Below are 26,051 nucleotides of genomic sequence, written 5' to 3' on the forward strand. Positions count from 1 at the left end.
GAGTCTCAACTTCCCCATCTGTAAAATGGGGAAAGCAATGTTATTACTACTAGCATCACATGGTAGTTGTGAGGGAGGTCTTTTTTAAACTGAGAAGGATATCATCATTGTTCCTTATAGTTATCTCTTCTCTTTCTTCCCTATTCTTTTATAATGGTACAGATAGAGGGCTAATCATTGCTTTTATCACTTTCTCTTTAGGAAGCTAGTGTAGACTCATGAAGTGGAGTGAGAAGACAAATGATAAAATGAGAATTGAGAAAGCTTCAAAGTTTTGTAGTAATAGTTTTGTTTGTAACAAAATAGCAAAAGTTTTATTTGTAATAGAAAACCAACATTTTGAAATGTTATTTTTTTTAAACCTTTACTTTCTGTTTTAATAACAAGTCAGAAGGGAAAGGGCTAGGGAAATGGGTTTAAGAGAGTTTGCCCAGGGTCACACAGCTAGGAAGTGTCTGAGGCTATGTTTGAACCCAGGTGCTCCTGACTCTCCAACTGGCGCTCCATCCATCGAACCCCCGAGCTGCCCTCGCATCATTCCTTTTTTTCGTCCCTTCACCTCAAAGTCCTGATGATTGATTTGGCCTTTCATTCCTAGTCACTAATTTGTTGTTCAGTCATTTCTTCAACTCCTAAGTGACTTGCCCCAGGATCACACAGCTAGAAAGTATTTTGAGGCTAGATTTGAACTCAAGTCTTTCCTGACCCCAGTCCTGGCACTCTATTCATTGTACCAATTAGTTGCCCCAATAACTAATAGGATAATAAATTTTAAGCAGTGGCACTAATCTAGGGGCAGTGATTTTTAAAAAAATATACATATGTATAGAAATATATTTATAAATCTCATATGGTTACATATAGATCTCTTTTAATATAACTTTCTTTGTAATCCTATTTATTTTTCTTTAAGATTAAAAATATTCTGAGAAGGGGACCATAGGCTTCACCAGATTGCCAATGTGGGTGAAGAATCCCCGATTTAGCGGTATGGGAAGTAGTCAACTCTCAGTGTCACGTCATGTTGCTTTGATGATATCCTTTATTGTTTGCTAAATATTTCAGGGGCTAAAAGTTGCTCTCATGGCCATAGTATGATTTTATGTTTCCAAGAGCAAGGAAGGGATCATTTCCCATTCAACTTTTGTATCCTTATACTGGGGCCATAAGATAAATATTGGTTGAATAGATGAATAAGATGGATGAATCAATATAGAAGTCTTTTCAGTGCTTTGGTGTGTGCATTATAATTTTTTTTAAATTATTTTTTATCTGTTAACTTTTGTATGTGTATGTATATATACATATATGGGGAAAATATATATGTATTTATGTTGTTGTTCAGTTGTTGTTTCTGTAATGTCTGACTCTTTACCACCTAATTTGAGTTTTCTTGGTAAAACCACTGGAGTGGTTGCCATTTCCTTTTCTGGACTACTTTACAGATGAGGAAACTGAAGCAAACAAGATTAAGTTACTTGCCAGGGTCACATAGTCTGAGATTGGATTTCAGTTCAGGAAGATAAATCTTCCTGAATCCAGACCTGGCTGTCTATCCACTGCACTACCCAGGTGCCCATATGTGTGTTTGTGTGTGTGTGTGTGTGTGTGTATAAAATCTGTGCTATGTGTAGCTTTTGTCTGTGTGTATATACATAAACACACACATGTATATTTATCCTAAAATTAAAGTGGTCCATATTCTCTTCTCTTGAGCTGGATGATAGAGGGATGATGCTGGGAGCATTTTGTCCTTGGTTTCCTTTAGAATTTAGCTCAAGTAGCAATTTTTTTTTTTGCAGGATATCCCTTCTTGAATCAAAACCTCTTCAGATTGCCTTCCATCTATTTTGAAAGTACCTTTGCTATATATGTTGAATTTCTCATTAGAATGTAAGTTTCTTGATGCCAGGGTACATTTTTTTGTTTTTTTCTTTATATCACCAATACTTATAATGTGCCTTCCCTGTAGTAAGAACTTTAAAAATGTGAGTCGATTTCATATCTATGGCTATATGCGTCATAATGTAGAGTGTTAATAAAATGAAACTGTTTAGAGACTAAGAACTAGCTTCAGGTAATCATCAGCAAGTGGATTATTAGGTACACTGAAAAACTAAAGAAGGGACTAATTTGTTGAGAGGAAATGTTATTTCCTAAGCGCCCTGACTAGCTTATAATAAAATCAGTTTAGAAAATTAATTTAGCAGCTTCATGAAACAGAAAATAATGGACGATCTGTGAGCCTTAAGGGTAGCATTTTTTCTTCTAAGCTTGTTAAAGTAGATCATATAGGCTAAGAATCATTAATAATAACATGAGATTAATATTCCTGGGGGAAGAAACTGCTCTAGATCTAGGTGGGCATGTAATTTCTTTTTTTTTTGTTTGTTTTTGTTTTTGTTTTGAAATTTTTATTTAGTCAATTTAGAACATTATTCCTTGGTTACAAAAATCATATTCTTTCCCTTCCTCTCCTCCCCCCACCCCTTTCTGTAGCCGATGCGTGTTTCCATTGGGTTTTACATGTGGACGTATAATTTCTGCTTATGTTGGTTTCTTTTTTTTTTTTATCTAGGAATACTTCAAATGCCTTTCTTTTGATGATTGTCCATCTTTTTTCACTGATTAGGCTCAGGGTTTGCAGGATGTATCATTGTGTGTTGCAACCTAAGGTCATTTACTTTTCCAACTATAATTTTTTATTTCCTTCTCAAGTTTCTAGTGGCCTTGGAATGAGAACTTTGTATTATTCAAGTTTCCCCTTTATTGTTCTTATCTTTCAAACATTTTTTTTCTGGAGAGAATCTGGATCCATTTGATTTTTTTTCTTCTATATATTCAAAAGATTTTTCCTTCTACATATTCAAAAGTTTTTGGGCAGTGTTCCTGCATTCTGAATTATAGTGTTCAAGTTTTATTATTTGGCATATTCTATAAGACCTATGGTTCTTAATTTGGCTTCAAAGTCAATGGCTTTGACTTACACAGAGATCAGGTATTTGTTCTCATTTTGAAAAAGTAAAACATTGTTGCTTTTTGCTTCTCTTTTAACAGATTTTTCTCCACTTCAGAATTTCTGTATTCCAAATCTGTTGATATCTCTTTTGATCTTTGGGGAAATTCTCTATTGTGGATTCCATTTCTGCTAATTGAGTTTCTTATTACTGCTTTTAGCATTAAAACTCCTGATTTTCCTACCTAGTTTCTTTCTCTTTTGAATCATCCTGGTTGTAGTTCCATGCTAATTTTAGATTCTCCATGGTTATTTAGTCTACCATCTTGTTGGTCCCAAGACATAGAAATCAGATGTGGGTTTTGTTTTGGTTTATTTTGGAACTTGTGATTCTGTTGGCATGTGTAACTTCTAGATTGCAAAACTTCCTTCATCAATGCAGATAGACCAGCATTCTTCAGTCGGAAAGAGTCAAATATGGTGTTTTGACTTGTTAAATGATTTGTCCAGAGTCACATAGAATGTAGTCCAGGTCATTCTGATTCTGAGACTGGTCTTCTATTCATCATACCATTCTAAAATTTTTTTAAATTCTAAAAATTTTAATTCTAAAAAATTTTAAACCTTAATAATTAATCTAGAAGTAGAGACATACTTTTTGAATGTTTAAGTCCTATTTGATTTACTCACTGAAAGTTAAAGTAACTTTCCAGCTCTTTACAGGTAGTAAGGGGAAACATTTTCCCCTTTTTATGTTTGGTATATCATCTCTGGCTCAGAAGTACCTCCTTTTATTTCCTAAATAGTCCTGTCTCTGATTTTTATCAATTGATACTTTAATTAGGGGTTTTAGGTAAAAGTAAGAATAATTCAAAGGTAGGGGTTCATTTCTGTCAAATGCTTTCTTAATTAAGATATGTTGAAGTGACAAAGACTAACTCATTGTTTCAAAAACAAAACATATTTTCCTAGGAATCCATTCTTTCCTTCATGTTCTCATTTCAGTGAATTTAATCCAACAAACATTTAAGTACCTACTTCATATAAGGCATTGTTGCATATGGTATTATAATGTTAAGTGACTTGTCCAGGGTCACACAGCCAGACTATATAAATTTTCTTTCTGAGTTCCCTTTGGGGATTATGTAAAGGCTCTCGGAAAAAAAGATACATTCTACCTCTGTTAATTAGACCCCAATTATTCAAGTCACCTAGTCTGAGAATCTCAATTATCTTTAATCACTAAGTAGTCAGTTCCACTTCAACACTGTCTTTTGCATTGATTTGATTCTTTCCAATTCTATAGCTACCATTGTAGTTTAAGATTCCACGACTTCATATGGAAGTTTTATCATAGTAAACTGCAAATTAAAATACATTTTTAAAAACGATGACCATTTGCCTAAGGTTTGGTAACTTCAATTCTAATACTGAAGAGTGGCCAGAACTAGGCAGTCATGATTAAGGGACTTGCCTCTGGTCACCCAGCTAAGATTGGGGCCATATTTGAACTCTTTCCTAACTCCAGCCCTGGTGCTAATTAGCTGCGGCATTTGATGTTTTTCTTTAGGAGGTGCAGCATTTTTTAATACTCATGTTTTGTGTGACTGCTATTTTGAGAAATAGTAGATTGAATAAAATCAGTAAATATTTGTATGTCTCCAACTGCATGCAGAGCAAGGAGGGAACATGCTACAGTGGATAGAGCTGATTTCAGAGTCCATTAGATTCTTCAATAGTCACCACCTCTGGGGGGCAGCTGGGTAGCTCAGTGGATTGAGAGCCAGGCCTACAGAGGGGAGGTCCTAGGTTCAAATCTGGCCTCAGACACTTCCCAGCTGTGTGACCCTGGGCAAGTCACTTAACCCACATTGCCTGGCCCTTTCCACTCTTCTTCCTTGGAACCAATACACAGTATTGACTCCAAGATGGGAGGTAAGGGTTTAAAAAAATAAAGAGTCATCTCTGACTAGTGTAATATTGAAAATTAATATTATGCCAAATGTAATATGCTAAATGTAATATGTAATAATTAAAATGCTACATATAATATTTAGAAATTGGTTTGGAACTTTAATATAAATATAATCTAAGAAAGAAATGAGGGAAGGAAATAGAAAAATATTTCCTAGCCTACCACCCTAATCTTAGCAGCCCATGAGAGTGTCTTCCACCTGAGCCAGCAATGCCAAATCACAGACCTCCAGCCAATTTTTTATAGTCCTCCTCCTCCACATCACTTCCTTTCCCTGTGTACTGGTCTGTCACATCTCAGAAACCAATCAAAGTCTCTCTGACTCAGACCCATAACCCTTAGTTCTGGGTCATGATCCTAGGGCTCTTAACCTGTGACCTGTTCGGAGTGTTCCAGCCATGCTAATGGGCTGGCTCCGAGAAGCAGAAAGTTCATGACCCCGGGAGGAAGGGATTCCTTTTACACACTAGCAGGTTGTGATTATAGGCAATTCACTTTAAGTGCTCTGGCACCCTCCCTCTCCTTCTCCGCCCCCACCCCCACCCCCCCAGAGAATCTTGAAGATTATGAATTTCAAAGCAAATGACATTCTGCGTTCTCAGAGGAGCTTCTTTCCAAGAAGCACCATACTAATGAAACCAAAAGTCCATTGCAATAACAAAGACATAGAACACTGCTCTGTGTACTAAGGTAGGTCAGCATTTAAACATGATAACATTCTTGTCCTCATGGAGGTTACAATTGTGTAAAACTCTGAATTGAGCACTGGAGCCCCATCAGGAGTATGGACTTGGTGATAGAATGTATGTTCTTCTCTTCTGGCTGGATCAGAGAGACTCATCATCAGACTGGATGTAGAATAGAGAACAGTGGTTCAATTTAGAGAGAAGCCAAATTTGTTCGTACTGAACCGGGCAAGTTAGATATGTGAGTAGCAGAAAATTTGCCCCAGAGAATTCTTTGGAGCCTTTGCAGAGGAGGCTTTAAATGGACTCCTCATTTTCTTGCCAGTACTATGATGGCCCATCCTGAATCTGATTTGATGGAGGAGTGCCTGAAAGAAGACTTGAAGTTTTACTTCATGAATCCATGCGAAAAGTATCGAGCGAGACACCAGATTCCATGGAAATTGGGGCTACAGATTTTGAAGATTGTAATGGTGACAACACAGGTAATTTCTATTATGTTTCTTTTTCCCCTTTCAGAGTGGACAATTTCATAGTTACCTGAAAAGTGTTTTTTTTTTAAAGGATGTTGACTCCTTACTGATATTTGGACTTTCCATTATCAGGATGCAGTGCTCATTTTTCCAGGTTCTTTGAGGAGGATCTGTGGGTTTGTAAGTGTATCCTGCTATTCAATCAGTCAATCCATATTTATTAAATGTTTATTATCTGCCCTGGCCTATGCCACCAAGGCAAATTGCTACTCCTCCACAACTAGTTTAGGTATTGATGAGACCAAAAAGGCAGATTCGTCTCTCAACTCCATGATGATGAACTTCTTTATTCTTAGCCAGGCTTTCCCTCAGATGACAATCAATTACCAAATATTTACCAGTGCCTGCTGTATGCCAGATGCCATGCTAAGCACTGGAATATAGACATAGTATCTGCCAGTCAGCAAGAAGCAGCATGGTGGAATGGCCTTGTCTAGTGTCACTCAGCTAACTGAGGATACGAGAAGTTCACACCCATGTCTCTAGCTTCTAAGCCTTGTTCCATTTCTCCACTTTGTCTGAGATTCTTCTAAAGACGCAAGCAATTATCATTAAGGCTGGAAAACATACATATCTCAAGTGTATGTTGCCAAAGTGGGGTCTATTTGGATAGAATCCAGACCTTCAATGCATCCAGTCTGATGTCACTAGAAATAAAGTTGTTACAATTCCGTGAAATTTATTTATTTACTCATTTTTTATTATCATGTAAAACACACTTCCATATTGGTCATTGTTGTAAGAGTAAACTTGTACATAACCAAAACCCCAAAATAAAACCAAAGATACACTGATGCAAAGGACGACTCCAACAGTTCTTTCTCTGGAGGTGGATAAGTCTTTCAGGATTATTCTAGATCATTGTACTGCTGAGAGTAGCCAAGTTTTCACAGATAATCATTGTCCTATATTGCTGTTAATGTATACACTGTTCTCCCAGTTCTGTTTATTTCGCTTTGCATCAGTTCATGTAGGTCTTTCCAGCTTTTTTCTGGAATCATCTTGCTTATCATTTCTTATAGCACAATAGTATTCCATCACCAACATGTGCCCCAATTTGTTCAGCTATTCCTCAATTGATGGGCATCCTCTCGATTTCTAATTCTTTGCCACCACAAAAAGAGCTGCTATAAATGTTTTTGTACAAGTAGTTGACCTCACGGAATTTAGAGAATGCCAAGTATGGTGCCCAGAGTTTCAGATAACTCTAGGATGCCAGCACTACACAGACACACAGTGATAACAGTCTCCTTCACAACTCCAGATGATTCACTTACTTGGAAACTTTTTGGGTTCCATTGGACCAGATGAAAAGTTCAGTTATTCACACATTGTCTTCATTAAGAGCATTGGATTTGGATCCAGTGGGTTTTGGGTTTTATCCCCATGTTTGTTCCTTACAAATTCTGACTTGGGATACCTCACTCTATTTGTCTGAGTGACCTTGGACAAGTCAATTAACTTCCCAAAGACTCATACATACACATGTGCACATGCCTGCCTATACATAATATAGATACGTACACATGTATATAAAATGTAGATATATACATAGTATATAATAGACATATCCTATGTTCATGTATGCAATCTGTACATATACACAACATATATATGTATATACACATATAATACATTCACAATAGGTAGGTGGCACTGGCAGCTGGAGGGATGGGGAAACATGTTCAAATCTCACTTCTGCCATATTTATTTATACATTCTTTAATGCTACTTAGATTTTGCATCCTTTCTTCCAGATAGCCTTACCTAATAATAAAGATTTTTTTTCACAAAAGAAACAAAGAGAAAAAACACATTGAGCAAAATTAATTCATCAAAAAATGTTACTCAATATGTAGTATTCCACAATTGTTATCCTTCCTCCACCAGGCTATAGAACATTTCATCGTTCTATAGAGTTCTGGACTCTAGGAAGAATGCCTCGGTAAAGCTGCTGGTCTAAGAAATCTTATTTAAAAAAGAGGAAAGCTTAAAAAGAGGAAATGAGGATCTGATGCCTTATTTTTGGTAAAGTTAGTCACAAAACATCAGCTACATCTCAGGGGATCACCACTTCCTTTTCTAGACGCCCACTAAACATTCCGTTGATAAAATTTTCTAAAATTCTACCAAAAACCAAGTCGAGTTCACATTCCTGTTAATTGTAGTCTACTCTTGCTTCCTTATTTTTTGGGGTGTGGAAAGCTATTGGGAAGTATGGAGCGGCCTGGAATTGGGACCTTTATCCTTCTCAAAGCTTTTGCCCTTCTCCTAGTCTCCAGAATCTTTCCTAAGGCACTGACCGTTGGGTCAGTTATGACCTTTGGCAATTTTTCCAGAACCTTAGAATGTACTCATTTGACTTTAAAGATGTTGCACTCATCCAGGGTAACTAAGCTCTCTTTTATTCTTAAATATTTTGGGTTTTGAGTTCCCAAGAGGCAACTTTTTTTAAACCTTTGCCTTCTGTCTTGGATTCAACTCTAAGTATAGGTTCCAAGTCAAAACCCTTTTTTAGGGGCTAAGTGTCTTGTCCACAAAAGTAATGGCAGATTCAAGTTCAAAATCAACCAAATCTGAGTGCTGTGGTTAGCTTTGCTTGCTCTGGGCCTTGGTGCCTTGTGACTAATTTTAGTTCCACCTGCATATACCAGCTGGTGCTATGGCAGATGCTCCTGACCCACTATAGTCATTTGTTTTGTTTTTAAACCCTTATCTTCCATCTTAGAATAAATACTGTGCTTTGGTTCCAAGGGCAAAGCAATGGGGTTTAATTGACTTCCCAGGGTCACATAGCTAGGAAGTATCTGAGAGCAGATTTGAATTCAGGACCTCCCCTCTGTAGTCCTGGCTCTCTATCCCTTGAACCACCTAGGTGCTCCCTCTGATAGTTGTTCAGTTGTGTCCAACTCTTCATGACCCCATTTGAAGTTTTCTTGGCCAAGATAATGGAGTACTTTGGCATTTCTCTCTCCATCCTCATTTCACAGATGAGGAAACTGAGGCAAACAATTAAGTGACTTGCCCAGGGTCATATAGCTATTAAGTGTTTAGGGCCAGATTTGCATTCAAGAAGATAAAATCTTGTTGACTCCAACCCATTGGGCCTCTCTTGCTCCCTCACTAAAAGCATGTACAAATGGTGCCTCACTGGATTCTGGGCTGAGTGACTTCTGGGATGGTGGAGTGGGAGGAGCAATCATCAGGAACCCAGAGTAGAAGACTGAAAAACTAGAGATTAGGAATGCAAGTCAAGGAGTCTAATAGTGTGCCAGAAAACTAAGCCAGAGGTCAGGGATCCATGAAATTCTGGATTAAAGGGCTGTTGAACTCACAAAAGAAATATCTCACTACTAAAGCTTACATTTCCTCCCTTTTAAAAGATTTTATACCCATTCCCTACAGTAGTTAGCATGGTGGGGACATAATCAGTATGAAAATGTCAAGAGTGCTGGGACAAAACTCTGCCCTCCCTTAAGAGATTTTACGTGTCGCCTGCCTGCCTGCCAGCCAGGAATTTGGTAGGAAGGACTTTGGTAGACTGAGAGACTTAGAGCTGGAAGGACCTTCAGAAGTCATCCAGACCAACCATCTTATTTTGCAGGTGAAGAAATTTTGGTCTAGGGAGTTTAAGTGACAAAGTCACAGAGTTAGGAAGGGGATGGCTAGGTGGCACAGTGGAGAGAGCCCTGGGCTTGGAAGATCCATTTTCATGAGTTCAAATGTGCTCTCAAGACACAGTATGACCCTGGGTAAGTCACTTAACTCTATTTGCCTCAGTTTTCTCATTTGTAAAACGAGCTGGAGAAGGAAATGGCAAACTACTCCAGTGTCTGGACCAAATAAAACCCAAAATGGGGTTGAAAAAAGTAGAACACAACTGAAATGACTGGAGAACAATAACAAAAAATAACAAAGAGGAAGGTGCAATCTTAGAATATAATTCTTGTTCTCTGATTCCTGAAAGCTCTTTCTGTTTCTGGGGATGAGAGTGGATGGGGCCTCTTTCAAATTATGAAATGCTGTCTTTTTTCTCCTTCCTCTTTCTCTATCCCAAAGGCGATGATGGTTCGGCGTCCAGGGCCAATGTGAAGGGAAGTCCTTACAGTTGCCATTTTTTACTTTAATCTAGCTCTGTAATTTAGGGGGTTGTCTCCTTTTGAAAGGAAAGAGTTAGGTTCCTGGGGGCAGCTCTCCTTTTTTCTCCATACACAGTTCCAGTGGAGCCCTGCTTTTCCTGGTACCAGAAAAGCCTCTCCTCCCTGGATTTCGCAACCTGGGATTTGCCCTCCATGGTACTTGCCAGAAAAAAAAAAGCCAATGTTTGATAATTCAGTGCAATTCCTCCTTTTAAACTTTATCTGCTGCAAATGTTTCTGCAAGTTACTCAAGGGGATTGGATTGAGATGTTCTTTGAACTCCTTTATTCTAAGTTTCTTTGTTGAGACTTTGACCTTCTCTTTAGTTAGCTACAGCTAGAAGGGAAGACTTTTAAGTTCCCTCCTTAGATCTAGACTCGGCTACCAGAAAATTCTTTTTAGATGTGAACACATAAGGGGTTGGCGAAACCGGACAGCTTTTTATCTCCTCCTAATTTCTGCTTCATACTTTGTATATCATAGTATGAGTACAATGTCTCAAGATACATCCAAATTGTGTAATGCCGTCATATTTGTGAGAAATGCTTGTGGGCAGAGTTAAGTCAGAGTCTTGCTTTTATGAGTGTCTGGATAATTTTCCAGAGCATATCCATTAATAATCACTTGGCATCTAACTATTATTTACTGACCATTCTGTTACTGTATCTAAGGTAACACCGAAACAGCGTTTGTATCTTATTTTAAGACTTACCTCTGTTTTTATGCCACATTCCTTTCTGAATATATTCCTCACCTCTCCTTTCACCAGTGAGCTCTCTCTTTGGCAGCTGAGTGACACAGTGAATAGAGCCCCAGGTTTGGAGTCAGGAGTTCAAATTCAATCTCGGAGACTTGTGACCTTGGGCAAGTCACGTAATCTCTCTTTGCTTATATAGTGGGGAGTACTAATAACACTTAGCTTCCAACATTGTTGTGAAGATCCAATGAAATAATAATTGTAAAGTGCTAATTACAGTGCCTGGCACATAGTAGGTACCATATAAATGCTAACTATTATTATTAGCAAACTGAAAAAGGAAAAATTTAAAAAAATGAATCCTAATCTTTGTCATGTGTGATAATTCGTGTGATATTATTACACATCTATAGTTTCCCACCTGAAATGAAAAGAGATTTTTTTCCATCTTTTTTTTTTCCTCTAGGCTAAATGTGGTCTTTATAATTACACCATGTTCAGTTTCCTTTTTTGTTGTTATTCCTTCTGGTTATTGTGTATGTTGTTTTCCTAGTTTTATTCACTCCATTCTGCCTCAAGTTCATCGAAGTTTCCCCATGCTTCTGAGATCTTAATATTAGTTGCATATTTATTCATACTCATAGGCTCTTCATCCTCCTTTTTCTTACAGTGATGGTGACAATTAGAGGTAGTTAGATGGAATAGTGACTAGAGATGTGGGCTAGAAATAAAGATTTGGAGTCAAATTCAGCCTGACTTACCAGCTCTGTCAGGCTGGAAAAATCATTTGATCTCTGGCTGCCTCACTTTCCTTATCTGCAAGATGAAGATAATAGGACCTACCTCCCAGGGTTGTTGTCCAATCTGATGAGATGATAATTGTAAAGCACTTTGACAACTGTAAAACAGTAATAATGCTTATGATCATGATGGTGGTTACCATTATCATACAGTAATATTCTATTACATTAATGTGGTACACTTTGTTTAGCCATTCTTCCATTGGTGGACATGCTTTGTTTTCAAAAAGTACCTGTGGTGTTTGTCACTACAAAGTGTTACTGTGTGTATAGTGAAGACACACGCACACACACACACATTCATCAGAGGGATTGTTGGATCAGAGGAGATGAATGTTTTGGTAACTTTAATTTAATTAATTTTTTTAAACCCTTGCCTTTCATCTTAAACTCAATACTGTGTATTGGTTCTAAGGCAGAAGGGCAGTAAGGGCTAGGCAATGGGGGTTAAGTGACTTGCCCAGGGTCACACAGCTAGGAAGTGTCAGAGGTCAGATTTGAACTCAGGACCTCCCATCTCTAAACATGACTCTCAATCCACTGAGTCGTCTAGTGCCCCCAGTAATTTTATTTTATTTTATTTTAGCATAATCTCACATTGCTTTCCAGGTTGTTTAGACCAATTCATAGATATCTTAGTGTACCAGTCTTGACACAGCTTCTCCAACATTGACTCTTTCTGTGTTTTGTCATTGATAACTTTATTGGGTGTAAATTAGAACTTCACTGTTGTTTTTATTCATATTCCTTTTATTAGTCGAGTTTTTTTCCTTAGGATCAATACTATGTATTGGTTCTAAGACAGAAGAGTGGTAAAGGCCAGGCAACAGGGGACTGAGTAACTTGCCCAGGGTCCCATAAGTAGGAAGTATCTGAGGCCAGATTTGAATGCAGGACTTCCTCTCTCTGGGACTGGATTTCAATCCACTGAGCCGCTCTTTTATTAAAGTTTTAAAATATTCTTTCAGATGGTTATTAATGTTTGCAGGTCCTTTTTCTTTGGAGTGCTGTTTGTTCCTATCCACTGACCTCTTAGCCACTGGAGAATGCTACTACTGCTGCTATTGCTTCTGCAACTCTTACTCTTACTACTAATGATAATGATAATAGTTTTTTGTCATTTTTCATCCATATCTGAATCTTTGGGAACCCATTGGGGATTTTCTTTTTTTTTTAAATTAATTAATTTATTAATTCCTTGGTTACAAGAATTACATTATTTCTTTCCCTCCCCTCCCCCCACTCTTCCCCCAACCCTCTTGCAATTTTCATTGGGTATTACATGCGTTCTTGATCAGAACCTATTTTCATGTTGTTGGTGTTTGCATTAGGATGTTCATTTAAAGTCTCCATCCCCAGCTATATCCCCTCGACCCATGTATTCAAGCAGTTGTTTTTCTTCTGTGTTTCTACTCCCACAGTTTTTCCTCTGAATGTGGATAGTGTTCTTTCTCATAGATCCCTCCAAGTTGTTCAGGATCACTGCATTGCCACTAATGGAGAAGTCTATTATATTTGATTGTACCACAGTGTATTAGTCTCTGTGTACAATGTTCTCCTGGTTAAGCTCCTCTCACTCTGCATCACTTCCTGGAGGTTGTTCCAGTCTCCATGGAATTCTTCCAGTTCATTATTCTTTTGAGCACAATAGTATTCCATCACCAACATATACCACAATTTGTTTAGCCATTCCCCAATTGAAGGGCATCCCCTCAATTTCCAATTTTTTTCCCAGCACAAACAGCACAGCTATGAATATTCTTATACAAGTATTTTTCCTTATTATCTCTTTGGGGTACAAGCCCAGCAGTGCTATGGCTGGATCTAAGGGCAGACAGTTTTTTATCGCCCTTTGGGCATAGTTCCAAATTGCCCTCCAGAATGGTTGGATCAATTCACAACTCTACCAGCAATGCATAGGGGGTTTTCTTGATAAAGATGTTTGAATGGTTTTTTATTTCCTTCTCAAAGTCATTTTACAGATGAGGGAACTGAGGTAAACAGGATTAAGTGACTTGCCTAAAATCACACAGGTTGCAAGTGTCTGAGCCTGGTGCTCTATCCACTGTACCATAATAATAATAGCCTGCATTTATAAAGTGCTCTAAAGGTTTCAAAGAGCTTTACATTTGTTCTCATTTGCTTCTGACAATAATCCTGTGTAGCTAAGACAGGGAAGTGACTTAGTTTATCATCTTTCTGATCCAGATCACTCTTCCCACTGGGTAGCCTTGCTATCTTTAAGAATTACTCTGAGTCTGACAGTTTCCATGCTTTGGTGTGAATTCCTTACATATCTTGGCCACTAGACCCTGGATTAAAAGATTGTAGCCTCTCATCAATGCTTTCCTTCCTTTTCCTAGATGCATTGGTTTCAATTTCCAGTAAACAAAATTTTCTCTTTTATCTTTTGTGATCCCCTTTGTTCTCTTGTTTGGAATAAATACTTTACTCTTAGTCATAGTTGTTGCCCATGCTCTGTCTCTGGCTTGGTGCTTTGTTGACTGCTAAATAGGATCTCAATTTCTCTCTCTAATGATATTCTCAGGCACTGATTTGACAGAGGGCTCAGAGCCCTAATAACTTGTTTTAAAAACATAATCCCTACTGTTCTGGAAAGATGACAGCACAAATGACTTCTGGATTACTAGGAGGACCATTAGGTTTCAGATGAGGGCCCTATTTGTTGCAGTGTCAATGGGAAATTAATTTGCTGAGTGAATGAAAACTACCAGTGAAGAGAAGACTTTCTATTGGAGAACTTCAGAGGAAGGAAACATTCTGAGAAGGGGAATGCAGCCAATCAGTGTTAAGGATTGAGCAAGGTGTCTAAACTTTGGGAACTTTGGCCATATCAATGTTGAGCCTGGCCGATGAAGCTTCACCTGGTGGAAACATCTGAGTCGTGAAGATCTGAAACTAAAACTTTGGAGAACAAGCGTTCTTTTCTTGCTTTTGCATTTTCCTTCATTTGTTCTGTATATTTCCCCCCAAGATGAGCTTTCTGCCTATTCTCTGACTCATCCAGAGTGGTTACCTTGACTTTTTCTGTTATTATTTTCTCTTGCTAGATTCTTGTGAATCTAGGTTCAAAAGCCCTTGCCTTAAGTTATTCTTCTTAAGGAAGATTTCCATAGCTCCCTCTTAGCCAGTTCTTTAGGGATCTACTCTTGAGATTTCGGTAAAGAAAGAATTTGATATTTTTGCTAAAAAAATACCACATTCTTTTAAAATATATTTTTAAACTGTTCTAAGTTCAACGAACAGTTAAAAAAAAAAACTTTGAGAAAAAAAACAGTTTGTAAAACTTTTGGAAACATCATCACCAGAAAGACCAATTATATTTAGAGGTGACAAAGATATTAGGTGGGAAGGACAACCTTTGAGTTTAGTTAGTAAAGTGATTGTGGAAATCCCTTCTAATCAGAAAAAGACTGTTGTACTGCAACAAGATTTTCTCCTCTCTTGTTTTTGCCAGAAGGAAAAGAAGATTCAGGAGAGTCAGAGGGCTAGATAATGACAGAAAGCTAATTAGAAGTTCTGAGGAGGTAATTTACCACCTTCTATTTAATAATTTTGTAAGCAGAAAGTTAAAATTGGAATTAAAAGTTTCCTAGTAATGAAAGGAAAGCATCTTAATTTCTCCTAAACACTTCAAAATTTATTCCCTAAAGACCCAGAGTTAGAATCTATATACCTACAAAGACTTTTTTTGACTCAAAGGAAACATTCAGGTTGATTTAGAAGTTTGTTATATGTTTGAATGTAAGGGCAAGTTAAGGTTCACTTATCTAGTTATTTTTAATTAAGGATAATAAAATTGCCAATTGTACATATTCCCCCAAACATTTCTTTAAATATCATTCTAAATGGGGTTTTATGCCATGAAACATGCTCTCCTGATAGACAACTCCTTAATTGCCTTATCTCCATTTCTGGATGGGTACTAGCCATACTCAATTACCAGCTTAGCTCAGTTTCCAGACTTCTCCCCCAACTCCTATTCAGCAATCTCTGCCAGTACCCTTTCACCCCTCCTGGAGTTTTATAAGTAAACCATCATGTTATTAGCAAATGGAGATATTTTTGTCTCTTTGCCAATGCTGATGCTTTTAATTACTTAAAAAAACAACACTCTTACCTTCTGTCTTAGCATCCAGTCTATGGCAGAAGAGCAGTAAGAGCTAGGCAGTTGGGATTAAGTGACTTGAACTCAGGATCTTCCATCTCTAGGTTTGGCTCTCTATCCATTGTAAATCTTGAAATTTCTCAGACTTGTGAATGTTAAAAATTTCCACATTGAGGAATCCTCCATTGGAACAAATTCCCTACTGGAAACATTCCCCATTTTGATGTGAGAACTCGCCAGGATCAGAAATGGGAGGACCTCTACTCCACCCGTATTTAAGACTGCTTTAGGGGAGAAAAATCCTTGCTATGGGAGGACCTCTACTCCACCCATACTTAAGACTGCTTTAGGGGAGAAAAACTCCTTGCTAAACAATGAAAGTACTTGGACCCATGCTTATAATAAGGCAAGGAGTTCTTTGAGCCAAGCTTGTTTTTTAGAATTGATACAATGGGATGCTAGGTACCTAAAAGGGTTGGGCAAGTTTTCTCTTAATGAGATTAGTCGACTCAGCTGTGTTTTCTCTGGTTCAGATTTACTGAGGGGATTAGTTGACACAGCAGCATTTTCTCTGGTTCAGACTTACTGAGGAGATTAGTCGACTTAGCAGGAATTCAGATGGGCTGTCTTTTAGAAAACATCTACGGTGATTGGTAGATGGAAGAACTTAGGGGAGGTGACATAGGAGAAAAACCTCCTATATAAGGAAAGGAATCTCTTGAGCAAAGGATCCTTAGAGACTTGGAGATCCTTGGATCCTTGGAGATAGATCCTTTTGGAGGAGGCCCTTTGAAGATCTCTTGAGAAGAAGTCCCTTGGGAGGCTGACTCTGGCTGGAACTCTCTCTGGGGAGATTCTGTTCCCCAGACATCCGACTGGTTTCTCTCTTAAGGCTTAGGCCTGGGTTGGCCAGGCCTGCCCTGGCCAACCTATTTTTTCTCATTAATTCCTTTTCTCTCTCCTTCTCCTTTTCTTTAATTCCTCATTGTACTATTAATTAAATTCTCTAAAAAACCCAGGTGACTTGGGCATATTCATAATTTGGGAATATATTCCCTGGCAACCACCTTATATTTGATTTAAAAACCAAGACACTGTAGTGAAACATTTTCTGCAGTCAAATTTACTCACCCTCTCTTATATCTATCACAATTTATATCTTCTACCATTTAACTCACTACAGTTTACAACATCAACCATTTTAATTATAACACCATGGAGCTATCTAGCTGCCCTTTTAAAATTACTTTTTGAAAACTTTTCCTCATATTTATTTTTTACTAGCAAATATTTATTTTATTTTCTCTTTCCACATTCTCCCCAATAGAAAAGGAAAGAAGAAAAACCAAACCCATAATATATATGTTATACATATAACTATATATTTAATATATGGCAATTTAAACAAAATCTGCCTTGTATATCATTAAGTTTTTTCTTTTTCATTGCTATCAATAATATGTCTATCAAATAACAAGGGTAGAGACATTTTTGCTTTACTCCTGTACTTATTAGGATCAGTTCTGGTATTTCTCCCTTGTAAGTAGTATTAACTTCAGGTTTTAGTTACTTTCTAGCTTATTAAAAATGATTTTACCAGGGGCAGCTGGGTAGCTCAATGGATTGAGAGCCAGGCCTAGAGACAGGAGGTCCTAGGTTCAAATCTGGCCTCAGACACTTCCTAGCTGTGTGACCCTGGGCAAGTCACTTGACCCCCATTGCCTAGCCCTTACTACTCTTCTGCCTTGGAGCCAATACACAGTATTGACTGACTCCAAGATGGAAGGTAAGGCTTTAAAAAAAAAAACAAAAAATAAATTTTACTTTGTAAATTCAAGGTCAACAATCAATAAAAATCTTTTCCGATTCATCCCAAATGTTGCCCCTCTTCCATTAAGTCTATTTTGCATTTTATGTTTTCTTATGTGTCCTTCTCTGTTTCCCCAACTCTCCCCTATAAGAACAGGGATTGCTTTATTTTTTGGCTTAGGAGTCTCATCCCTTAACCCAGTAGCTTGTCAGCAAAGGTGCTTAAATGATTGCTTGTTGAACTAAATGGATCAAATTTCAGCTCGCACATAGTTTAGGTACTGATTGCATTTCTTTCTTGATGTTGTCTTTTTCAGCTTGTTCTTTTTGGTCTGAATAACCAATTGGTGGTCTCTTTTAAAGAGGATAATACTGTGGCTTTTAAGCACTTATTTCTAAAGGGATATTCTGGCGTGGATGAAGATGACTACAGTTGCAGCGTCTATACACAGGAAGATGTCTATGAAAGCATGTTTTTTATTATTAACCAGGTAAGTGTTTTCCTTGGGGTCTGTCCACACAGAAAGAAAGTCCTGTATGTGCAGTGGTTACCTGAGAATAATTTCACCTGGATGATGGGAATTCTGTTTTCCTTCTAACACTTGGAACTTTGTTTCTCTCTTGTCTTCTTCTATGGCCTGGAAACATCTCCATCTACTCCAGATTCCCAATTTACTCCGATAGCTCTTGAATCTGGATGATGATCACTCCATAATGTCATTATGGAGGTTACTTTTGTGTATATTTTGAACTACGTGATCACTGAGATCCTTTTCTAACTCTCATGTTTTGGAATTCTGTGACCCTGATTATGGTTCTGCTGCATTCCAAGCCATGATGTCACCCCCAAAGTAGAATGAATCCCTATTACTTTGGCCAGAAGAGTACATGAGAATGAAGCGGAAATTCTTCACCCCTCTCTGGCATGGGGGCTAGGGAAAGAAAATTGTTCCTGGTATCCCAAATTAGAACTCAATGGTAGAGATGACAAAGTTCTAGGTGAGGAAAATGTCCTAGTAGAGCTCTCCCCAAAGCAGTAGAATGGGCTGCTTCAGTAGTCAGAGGATGGGAAATCTTCAAGTTCAGGCTAACTTGCCATCCAAAGAGTAGGAGCCCTATTCTGGTTCATGTCAGGTTAGTGGACCTTGGTGTTCCCATCTGACTTTTGAGATTCGGTGTTTCTGTTGAATCTGAATCCATTTTCTTAAAGAGATATCATTAAGCAAAGTAATCAAGTGCCATAGTGCTGTATTGCACATATATTAGGAACATTATCAGTTAAAGCAAGTTTTTCTGGGCTGTCCTTAGGAACCTAACCAACACCTATGCCATTGTTTCTGTGGGAAAATGCGTTCCAGGCTCCACTTTGCCTCCTTTGCTAATGCATACGAACACTTTAGTGCATTTTCTCCTCAATCAAATCCCTACACTACATCCTTTGCTAAAAGGGAATGGATAATACCCCAATTGAAGATGTGAAATAGGTGCAATTACTTTGTCCTAAAACCCATAAGGGAGAGGCTTAAGGTTTTTCTCCCTGGGGACATCATCTCTCAGGCCTGAGTGGTAATTTGACAGAACCAACTCTTGAAATTTGTCATTTCCTTTAGTTCTGTGCAAGGTGTCATTTTATTGAAGGGACTATTACATGGACATGGTTACTTTTTTATTCTCTGATGTAAGACTTAGTTTGGAAACTGCTGAGATCTCAGTGAGAAAGATTTGCTTTCATCAGAATGGACAAAGAAAAAGGAATTGGATGCATTCTTTAAATTTGTGCTCTTTGACCTATTGGAGTAACTTTTTAGAAGTGTGAATGTTTGCAATTCTGGAACCTTGGGATTGGAGGGGTTTTTGGGAACCATCTTTTCCAGAAAACTTTTTGCAAGTATTCTGCCTGATGTATGTGTGTGCGTTGAAGAGAGATGGGGATATGCAGGACATATTCTGACATCTGCCAAAATAAATTTGTAAAACTATCTAAAACAAATAAATAGAAAAGGCTTGTGTAATATCTTAATTATTGCCCTACATCCCATTTGGTTGTTGTTCATTCTTATCTGACTCTTCAAGACCTTATGGACCATAGTAGACCAATACTGCTCATGGAGTTTTGTTGGCCAAAGATACTGGAGTTGTTTGTATTCCTTCTCCTGTAGATTAAGTCAATAAGAAGTTAAATGACTTGTCTTGGGTCACATAGCTAGTATCAGAACTCGGGTCTTCCTAACTCTAAAGCCAAGTGTCCTATCTATTGGGTCACTTATATCTCTTTTAGGTCATTTGATTTCCAAACCAGCTTTGAGTCCCTTCCCCACATCCCTCTAGATCTGATTTAATTAAGCATTTGTTTAGTGATTAACTAAGTGCCAGTTACCTTGCTGTGCTCTTGGAATACAAAGACAAAAGTGAAGCAAAACTAGCTTTCAAGAAACTTCCATTCCAGGGTTATATTTATAGATAACTTTCCCTTTGGCCACCAAATAGGGGTTCCTAACCTCTTTGGGGGCATGAACCCCTTTGGTATCCATATACTGCTCAACGTTATTGTGCTTTGCTGCCTCTGTCTCTAGCTGAAAGAAATGCTCATTTTCAGTTAGAAGTTAGGGGATGTAAAGATGTGTTTTTTCCCCTTATCCAAGTCTAAGGATCTCCGGTTAAGAATGAGGTGGACAAGAGGGATGATTTTTTTCTTGTATGAATCGTATCAGTTCTGTGTTTTTTTCTCTATCTCATTGGACTTTGAAGAATGCATAGGTCCTGGGTTTTTCCTTCTTTCTTTTAAACAGTATCATCGTTTAAAGAATATATCACTGGGCATGCTTGGTTATGAAGAAAACGAAGATGATAGAATTGGCTTGAGAGTGTGCAAACAACATTATAAGAAAGGCACTGTTCTTCCATCAAATTATACCCTCAACATAGACAGTGAAGTTGAAATAGGTAATGTATCAAAAGTTATAATAAATTACAATTGTGAATTGTTGGGGTGAACCACATAGCTCTGCATATCACTGAGGGGAGCAGCACTCGTACTCCCTGACAAGAATCTTTTCTTTTATTCACCTGGAAAGGACTTTGGCATAGGAAATTCAAGATGGTGGAGGAAACTTGGAGTATGGAAATCCCACCACAAACTGTAGATCATATCCCATATGCAACTTGGTAGATAAGTTTTAGTGACTTGCCTCAGACACAAAAGTTATTTTTTCCAAGGACACACAGCCTAGGTACAATTTGAACTTAGGTCTTGCCTCAATAATAATAGGCAATCATAATAACTGACAGTTATACAACAATAGCTAGCATTTATTTGGTGCTTCAAGGTTTGCAAAGAGCTTCTTTTAAAAGTAAGTTTTTGTATAACCCAGTGGAATTGCTTGTCAGCTCAGGGAGTGGGGGTGGGCAGAGGGGAAGAAAAGAGCATGAATCATGTAACCATGGCAAAATATTCTAAATTAATTAATTAATTTAAGAGTGTATTTTTAATTGATGTCTTTTGTTTTATACATCCTCATAATTTCCCACTTTTTATTTCCTAGTGAGCCATCCCATATAACATAGTATTTTTTTTCAATATTTTATTTGATCATTTCCAAGGATTATTCATTAGAGACAAAGATCATTTTCTTTTCCTCCCCCCCACCTCTCCTATAGCTGATGCATGATTCCACTGGATATCACATGTGTTCTTGATTTGAACCCATTTCTATAACATAGTGTTTTTTAAAGACAAAAAGAGGAACAAATAAAAATGATTAATCAATATGTTGAAAAACTATGAAAACATAAGCACAACCCTCCCACCTCCATGAAGGAGTAGACTGGGGGTTCCCCCATGTCTCTTCATTTGAATCTTTCTTGATCTTTATAATTTTGCTACATTAACTTTTTATTTTTTTGTATGTGAAGTAGTTCTTTCCATTTACATTGATGTAGTTACTGTGAATATTGTTTTCTTGACTTTGCTTACTTTACTCTGGATCAGTTCATATAGATCTTTCTATGTTTCTCTTTATTCATCACACACTTCAATTCTACTAGCAGAGTAATATTTTCTTACATTCATGTGCCATAATTTATTTAGCCTTTCCACACTCAGTAGGCATCTACTTTGTTTCCAATTTTTGTTATCACAAAAGGTGCTACTATAAACATTTTGGTGTTTGTGGGGATTTTTCTTATTGATATATTCGTTGGGGCATAAATCAGGTAATGGAGTCTTTGCTTCAAAAGTTATGAACACCTTAAGTAATTTTATTTGTATTACTCCAAATTGCTTTCCAAAATGATTGTGCCAATTCACAGCTTCACTAACAATACATTAGTGTGCTTTCATTCCATAACCACTTCAGATTTGATTATTGCCACTTTTTGTTATCTTTGCCAATTTGCAGGGTGTGAGATGGAACCTCAGAGTTGCTTTGATTTTCATCCTTTTTTATTATTGGTTTGGAGCATTTTTTCATGGTTGTGAATAGTTTGTCATTTTTTTGAGAATGATTTATTTATATCCTTTGGTCGCTTATCTATTGAAGAATGACTTTTAGCCTTAAGGGTATGCATTAGTTATTTACATGTCTCAAATATCAAATCTTTACCAGAAAAAAATTGGACACATTTCCCCCCCCTCATTCGACTACTTCCCTTTTTATCCTATGTGCATTAATTTTGTTTGTGCAGTAGCTTTTCATTTTTTTAAAATTTTACAAATAATCATTTATTTATTGATGTGAGACCATAACAAGGCATCAATAAAATGTACACATCTCTACTTTTGTGAGTTGGACAAGGGTTGGGGTGCTCTTCTATTAAGCCATAAGACAGACAAATTGGACACCTGAGTTAGGTTCTTAGAACAAGGAAAAGTATGCACAAGAGAACTTGTGAATGGAAGCACATACATGAAACAAGCTAAGATCATCAAAGAAAATCTGAAGTTAAGGATTGTTGATACATACAATGGCAATAGGAAGGGTGATCAAAAGAACCTGGGAAGCCTGTATACTGAGTTATTCAGAAGTAAAGCTTTTCATTTTTATGTGATCAAAACTGTAATAAAAAAGACAATCTTTTTAAATTGCCTCCCATGTTTGGTTAAGAACACATCTATGTATAACTATTAGAGTTACATGATTTATTTCTCTTCTAAATTTTTTAAATCATTAATCTTAAGGTTGCATTATCCTTTTAGAATGTTTTGATGTATTGTATAATATGTTAGTCTGAGCTTAATTTCTGCAAGACTGCTTTCCAGTTTTCCTAACTCTTATTTTTTTTTTATTAAATAAGGAGTTCTTCCCTACATAATTTATGCTTTCTTCTGTATTAAACACTGGGCCATTGAGATCCATTGTTTCTGATTCTCCCTTGTCTAGTCTTTTCCAATGATCTACCTTTCTATTTTTTTAACTAATTGCATGTGATTTTGGTGAGCACTGTTTTGTTTGGGGTCTGGCAGTTCCATTCACCCTTCATCCCTACTTCTTTTGATCCTTTATCTTGATATACTAGATCTTTTGTTTTTTTTTTCTGAATGAATTTTGTCATATTTGATTGTGTTCTATAAAGTATCCCCTTGGTCCTTTCATTGGTAAAGTGTAAGTTAACTTTCATAGTATTGTTATTTTTATTACAGTGGGCAAAGGATTTTATATCCATTATGGCAAATAGTATGGGCCAATGAAAAGAACGTTGCCTTTGGATTCAAGAGGACCTAGGTTCAGATTCCACTTTCTGGTGCTTCCTATCTGTATGACCTTGGATAAACACTTTAACTTCCTAGTTTTCAATCTCTTCATCTCCCAAATGAGAAGTTAGGCTATGGCTTATGAAACCGTTTTCATCTCTCAATCTATGGTCCCATAATCTCAATTGAGTTTTAGGACAACTTTGTGCTAGGTGTTCACCATCTACATTTTATAGCTGAAGACCTTGACATTGAGAGAACTTCTTCAGGGTCACACAACTAGTCAGGGTCCATGATGAGATTTTAACCCAGATTTTGATAATTCCAAGTCTGTCTTTAAGGCATCTGTCCACACTTTGTTATATTTCAATATTAGTTTACTCCAAACCCATGAATATATTATGTTTAACTTTATCATCTTAAGTGAAAATTATTAATATTTATTAAGAGAATATATTTCTCTGTGACTTTACCAAGGTTTTTGTGTATGTGTGCATATAAATGTCATCCATTTGACAAGAGATAGCTGAATGCTTTGAGTCTTGGGTGTGAATCAAAGTAAAGCATGTTTATTTCTTCAATGCCACATTATTTTTTGTGCTGGCACAAATGACTAGACAAAATTCAAAATAAGACTTTACATATTTAATAATAGTTAATTTTATAGTATTTTAAAGTTTATAATTCACTATATATATGCATGTGTTTATATATATATATATATATATATATATATATATATATAATTTGCTTACAAGCAACTTGCAGATTATTAGGCAGTCTTGGAGAACAGAGTGGCACTCTCCACTGATTGGTTTTGTCAAATCTTGGCCATTTTGGTAAATTGTGACTTTACTCTTTGCCTTTATGAGGCAAGGAAATTTATCATAGACCTGATTATTTTGCCTAACCATGATGGTCATTTGGAAGCCTCTCCACAACAGGAGATTTTTTTGTTGTTGATATTGTAGAAATACAGGCTGAGTCTGAAGGTTTTTCCAGTGACCTCTTATTAGTCCCTTTTTCTGATGTTTCACGGAGCTGTATAGTATTATTAATTTTCCCTCAAAAACAAGTTCTAGAAATGTGTCCAAAATCAATGTCTGATGGAAAAGTGGGTTTTGTTATCAGACTATTTGGTGGTAGGTTGCTGATCCTGTAATTCTAAGTTATTTTCTTTGCTTTTTTAGGATGAAATGTTTCTACTAGAGGGCCATTGTTGAACTTTATTATCTATATTTTCTTTATAAAGGGAAACTTTTAGCAGAGGAAAATTGCTACATGGTCTTGTTTTAAAATCAAAGCTTGGCAACTTGGAAAACTACTCAAGCCCTTCACTGAAGATTGGCATAATGTATGAAAGGATTCTTTCATACTACTCTTGTTATGCCCCAGACTTCAGACCTGTGGATTTCCATTGAGTTTGAGTACAGGGAACTTTCCAAATAATTAAATAATGTTTTCAAAATACCAATGCCATATTCCATTTTAAATTTATGTCATTTTAGTTGTCCATAGGCCAAGGTTGAGTGAATTTTCTTAGAGAGTTTATCTATGGACCTGCACTAATTGTTAAGTGGAACCCTACACCAAGATAAACTCAGAATGGGTGAATGACTTGAATATAAAGAAGGAAACTATAAGCAAATTAGTTGAATACAGAATAGTATACATGTCAGATCTTTGGGAAAGGAAAGATTTTAAAACCAAACAAGAGCTAGGAAAAAAATCACAAAATGTAAAATAAATAATTTTGATTACATCAGATTAAAAAGTTTTTGTACAAACAAAACCAATGCAACCAAAATTAGAAGGGAAGCAACAAATTGGGAAATAATCTTCACAACAAAAACCTCTGACAAAGGTCTAATTACTCAAATTTATAAAGAGCTAAATCAATTGTACAAAATCAAGCCATTCTCCAATTGAAAAATGGGCAACGGACATGAAAAGGCAATTTTCAGTTAAAGAAATCAAAGCAATTAATAAGCACATAAAAAAGTGTTCAAAATCTCTTATAATTAGAGAGATGCAAATTAAAACAACTCTGAGGTACCACCTCACACCTAGCAGATCAGCTAACATGACAGCAAAGGAAAGTAATGAATGCTGGAGGGGATGTGGCAAAGTTGGGACATTAATTCATTGCTGGTGGAGCTGTGAATTGATCCAACCATTCTGGAGGGCAATTTGGAACTATGCCCAAAGGGTGCCAAAAGGCTGTCTGTCCTTTGATTCAGCCATAGCACTGCTGGGTTTGTATCCCAAAGAGATAATAAGGAAAAAGACACATTCAAAAATATTCATAGCTGCGCTCTTTGTGGTGGCAAAAAATTGGAAATGAGGGGATGCCCATCAATTGGGGAATAGCTGAGCAAATTGTGGTGTATGTTGGTGATGGAATACTATTGTGCTCAAAGGAATAATAAAGTGGAGGAATTCCATGGAGACTGGAACGACCTCCAGGAAGTGATGCAGAGTGAAAGGAGCAGAACCAGGAGAACATTGTACACAGAGACTGATACACTGTGGCACAAGCGATTGTAATGGACTTCTCTATTAGCAGCAATGCAATGATCCTGAGCAACTTGGAGGGATCTATAAGAAAGAACACTATCCACATCCAGAGGAAAAACTG

The 26,051-nt window shown here is 37.1% G+C and overlaps 1 protein-coding gene across 3 annotated transcripts in view; it reads left to right on the forward strand.

The window, feature by feature from the left end:
* Positions 1 to 26,051, forward strand: part of MCOLN2 (mucolipin TRP cation channel 2) — a 92,000-nt gene that overhangs the window by 21,395 nt on the left and 44,554 nt on the right. For all 3 annotated transcript variants that reach the window (XM_056815404.1, XM_056815406.1, XM_056815405.1), the window contains exons 2-4: positions 5,943 to 6,102; positions 18,042 to 18,215; positions 20,514 to 20,667. In XM_056815404.1, the coding sequence (XP_056671382.1) occupies positions 5,943 to 6,102; positions 18,042 to 18,215; positions 20,514 to 20,667 (488 nt within the window). The remainder of the gene's footprint in view (positions 1 to 5,942; positions 6,103 to 18,041; positions 18,216 to 20,513; positions 20,668 to 26,051) is intronic.

This window comes from Monodelphis domestica, chromosome 2 (genome assembly GCF_027887165.1).
Source record: "Monodelphis domestica isolate mMonDom1 chromosome 2, mMonDom1.pri, whole genome shotgun sequence".
Classification (NCBI taxonomy): Eukaryota; Metazoa; Chordata; class Mammalia; order Didelphimorphia; family Didelphidae; genus Monodelphis; species Monodelphis domestica.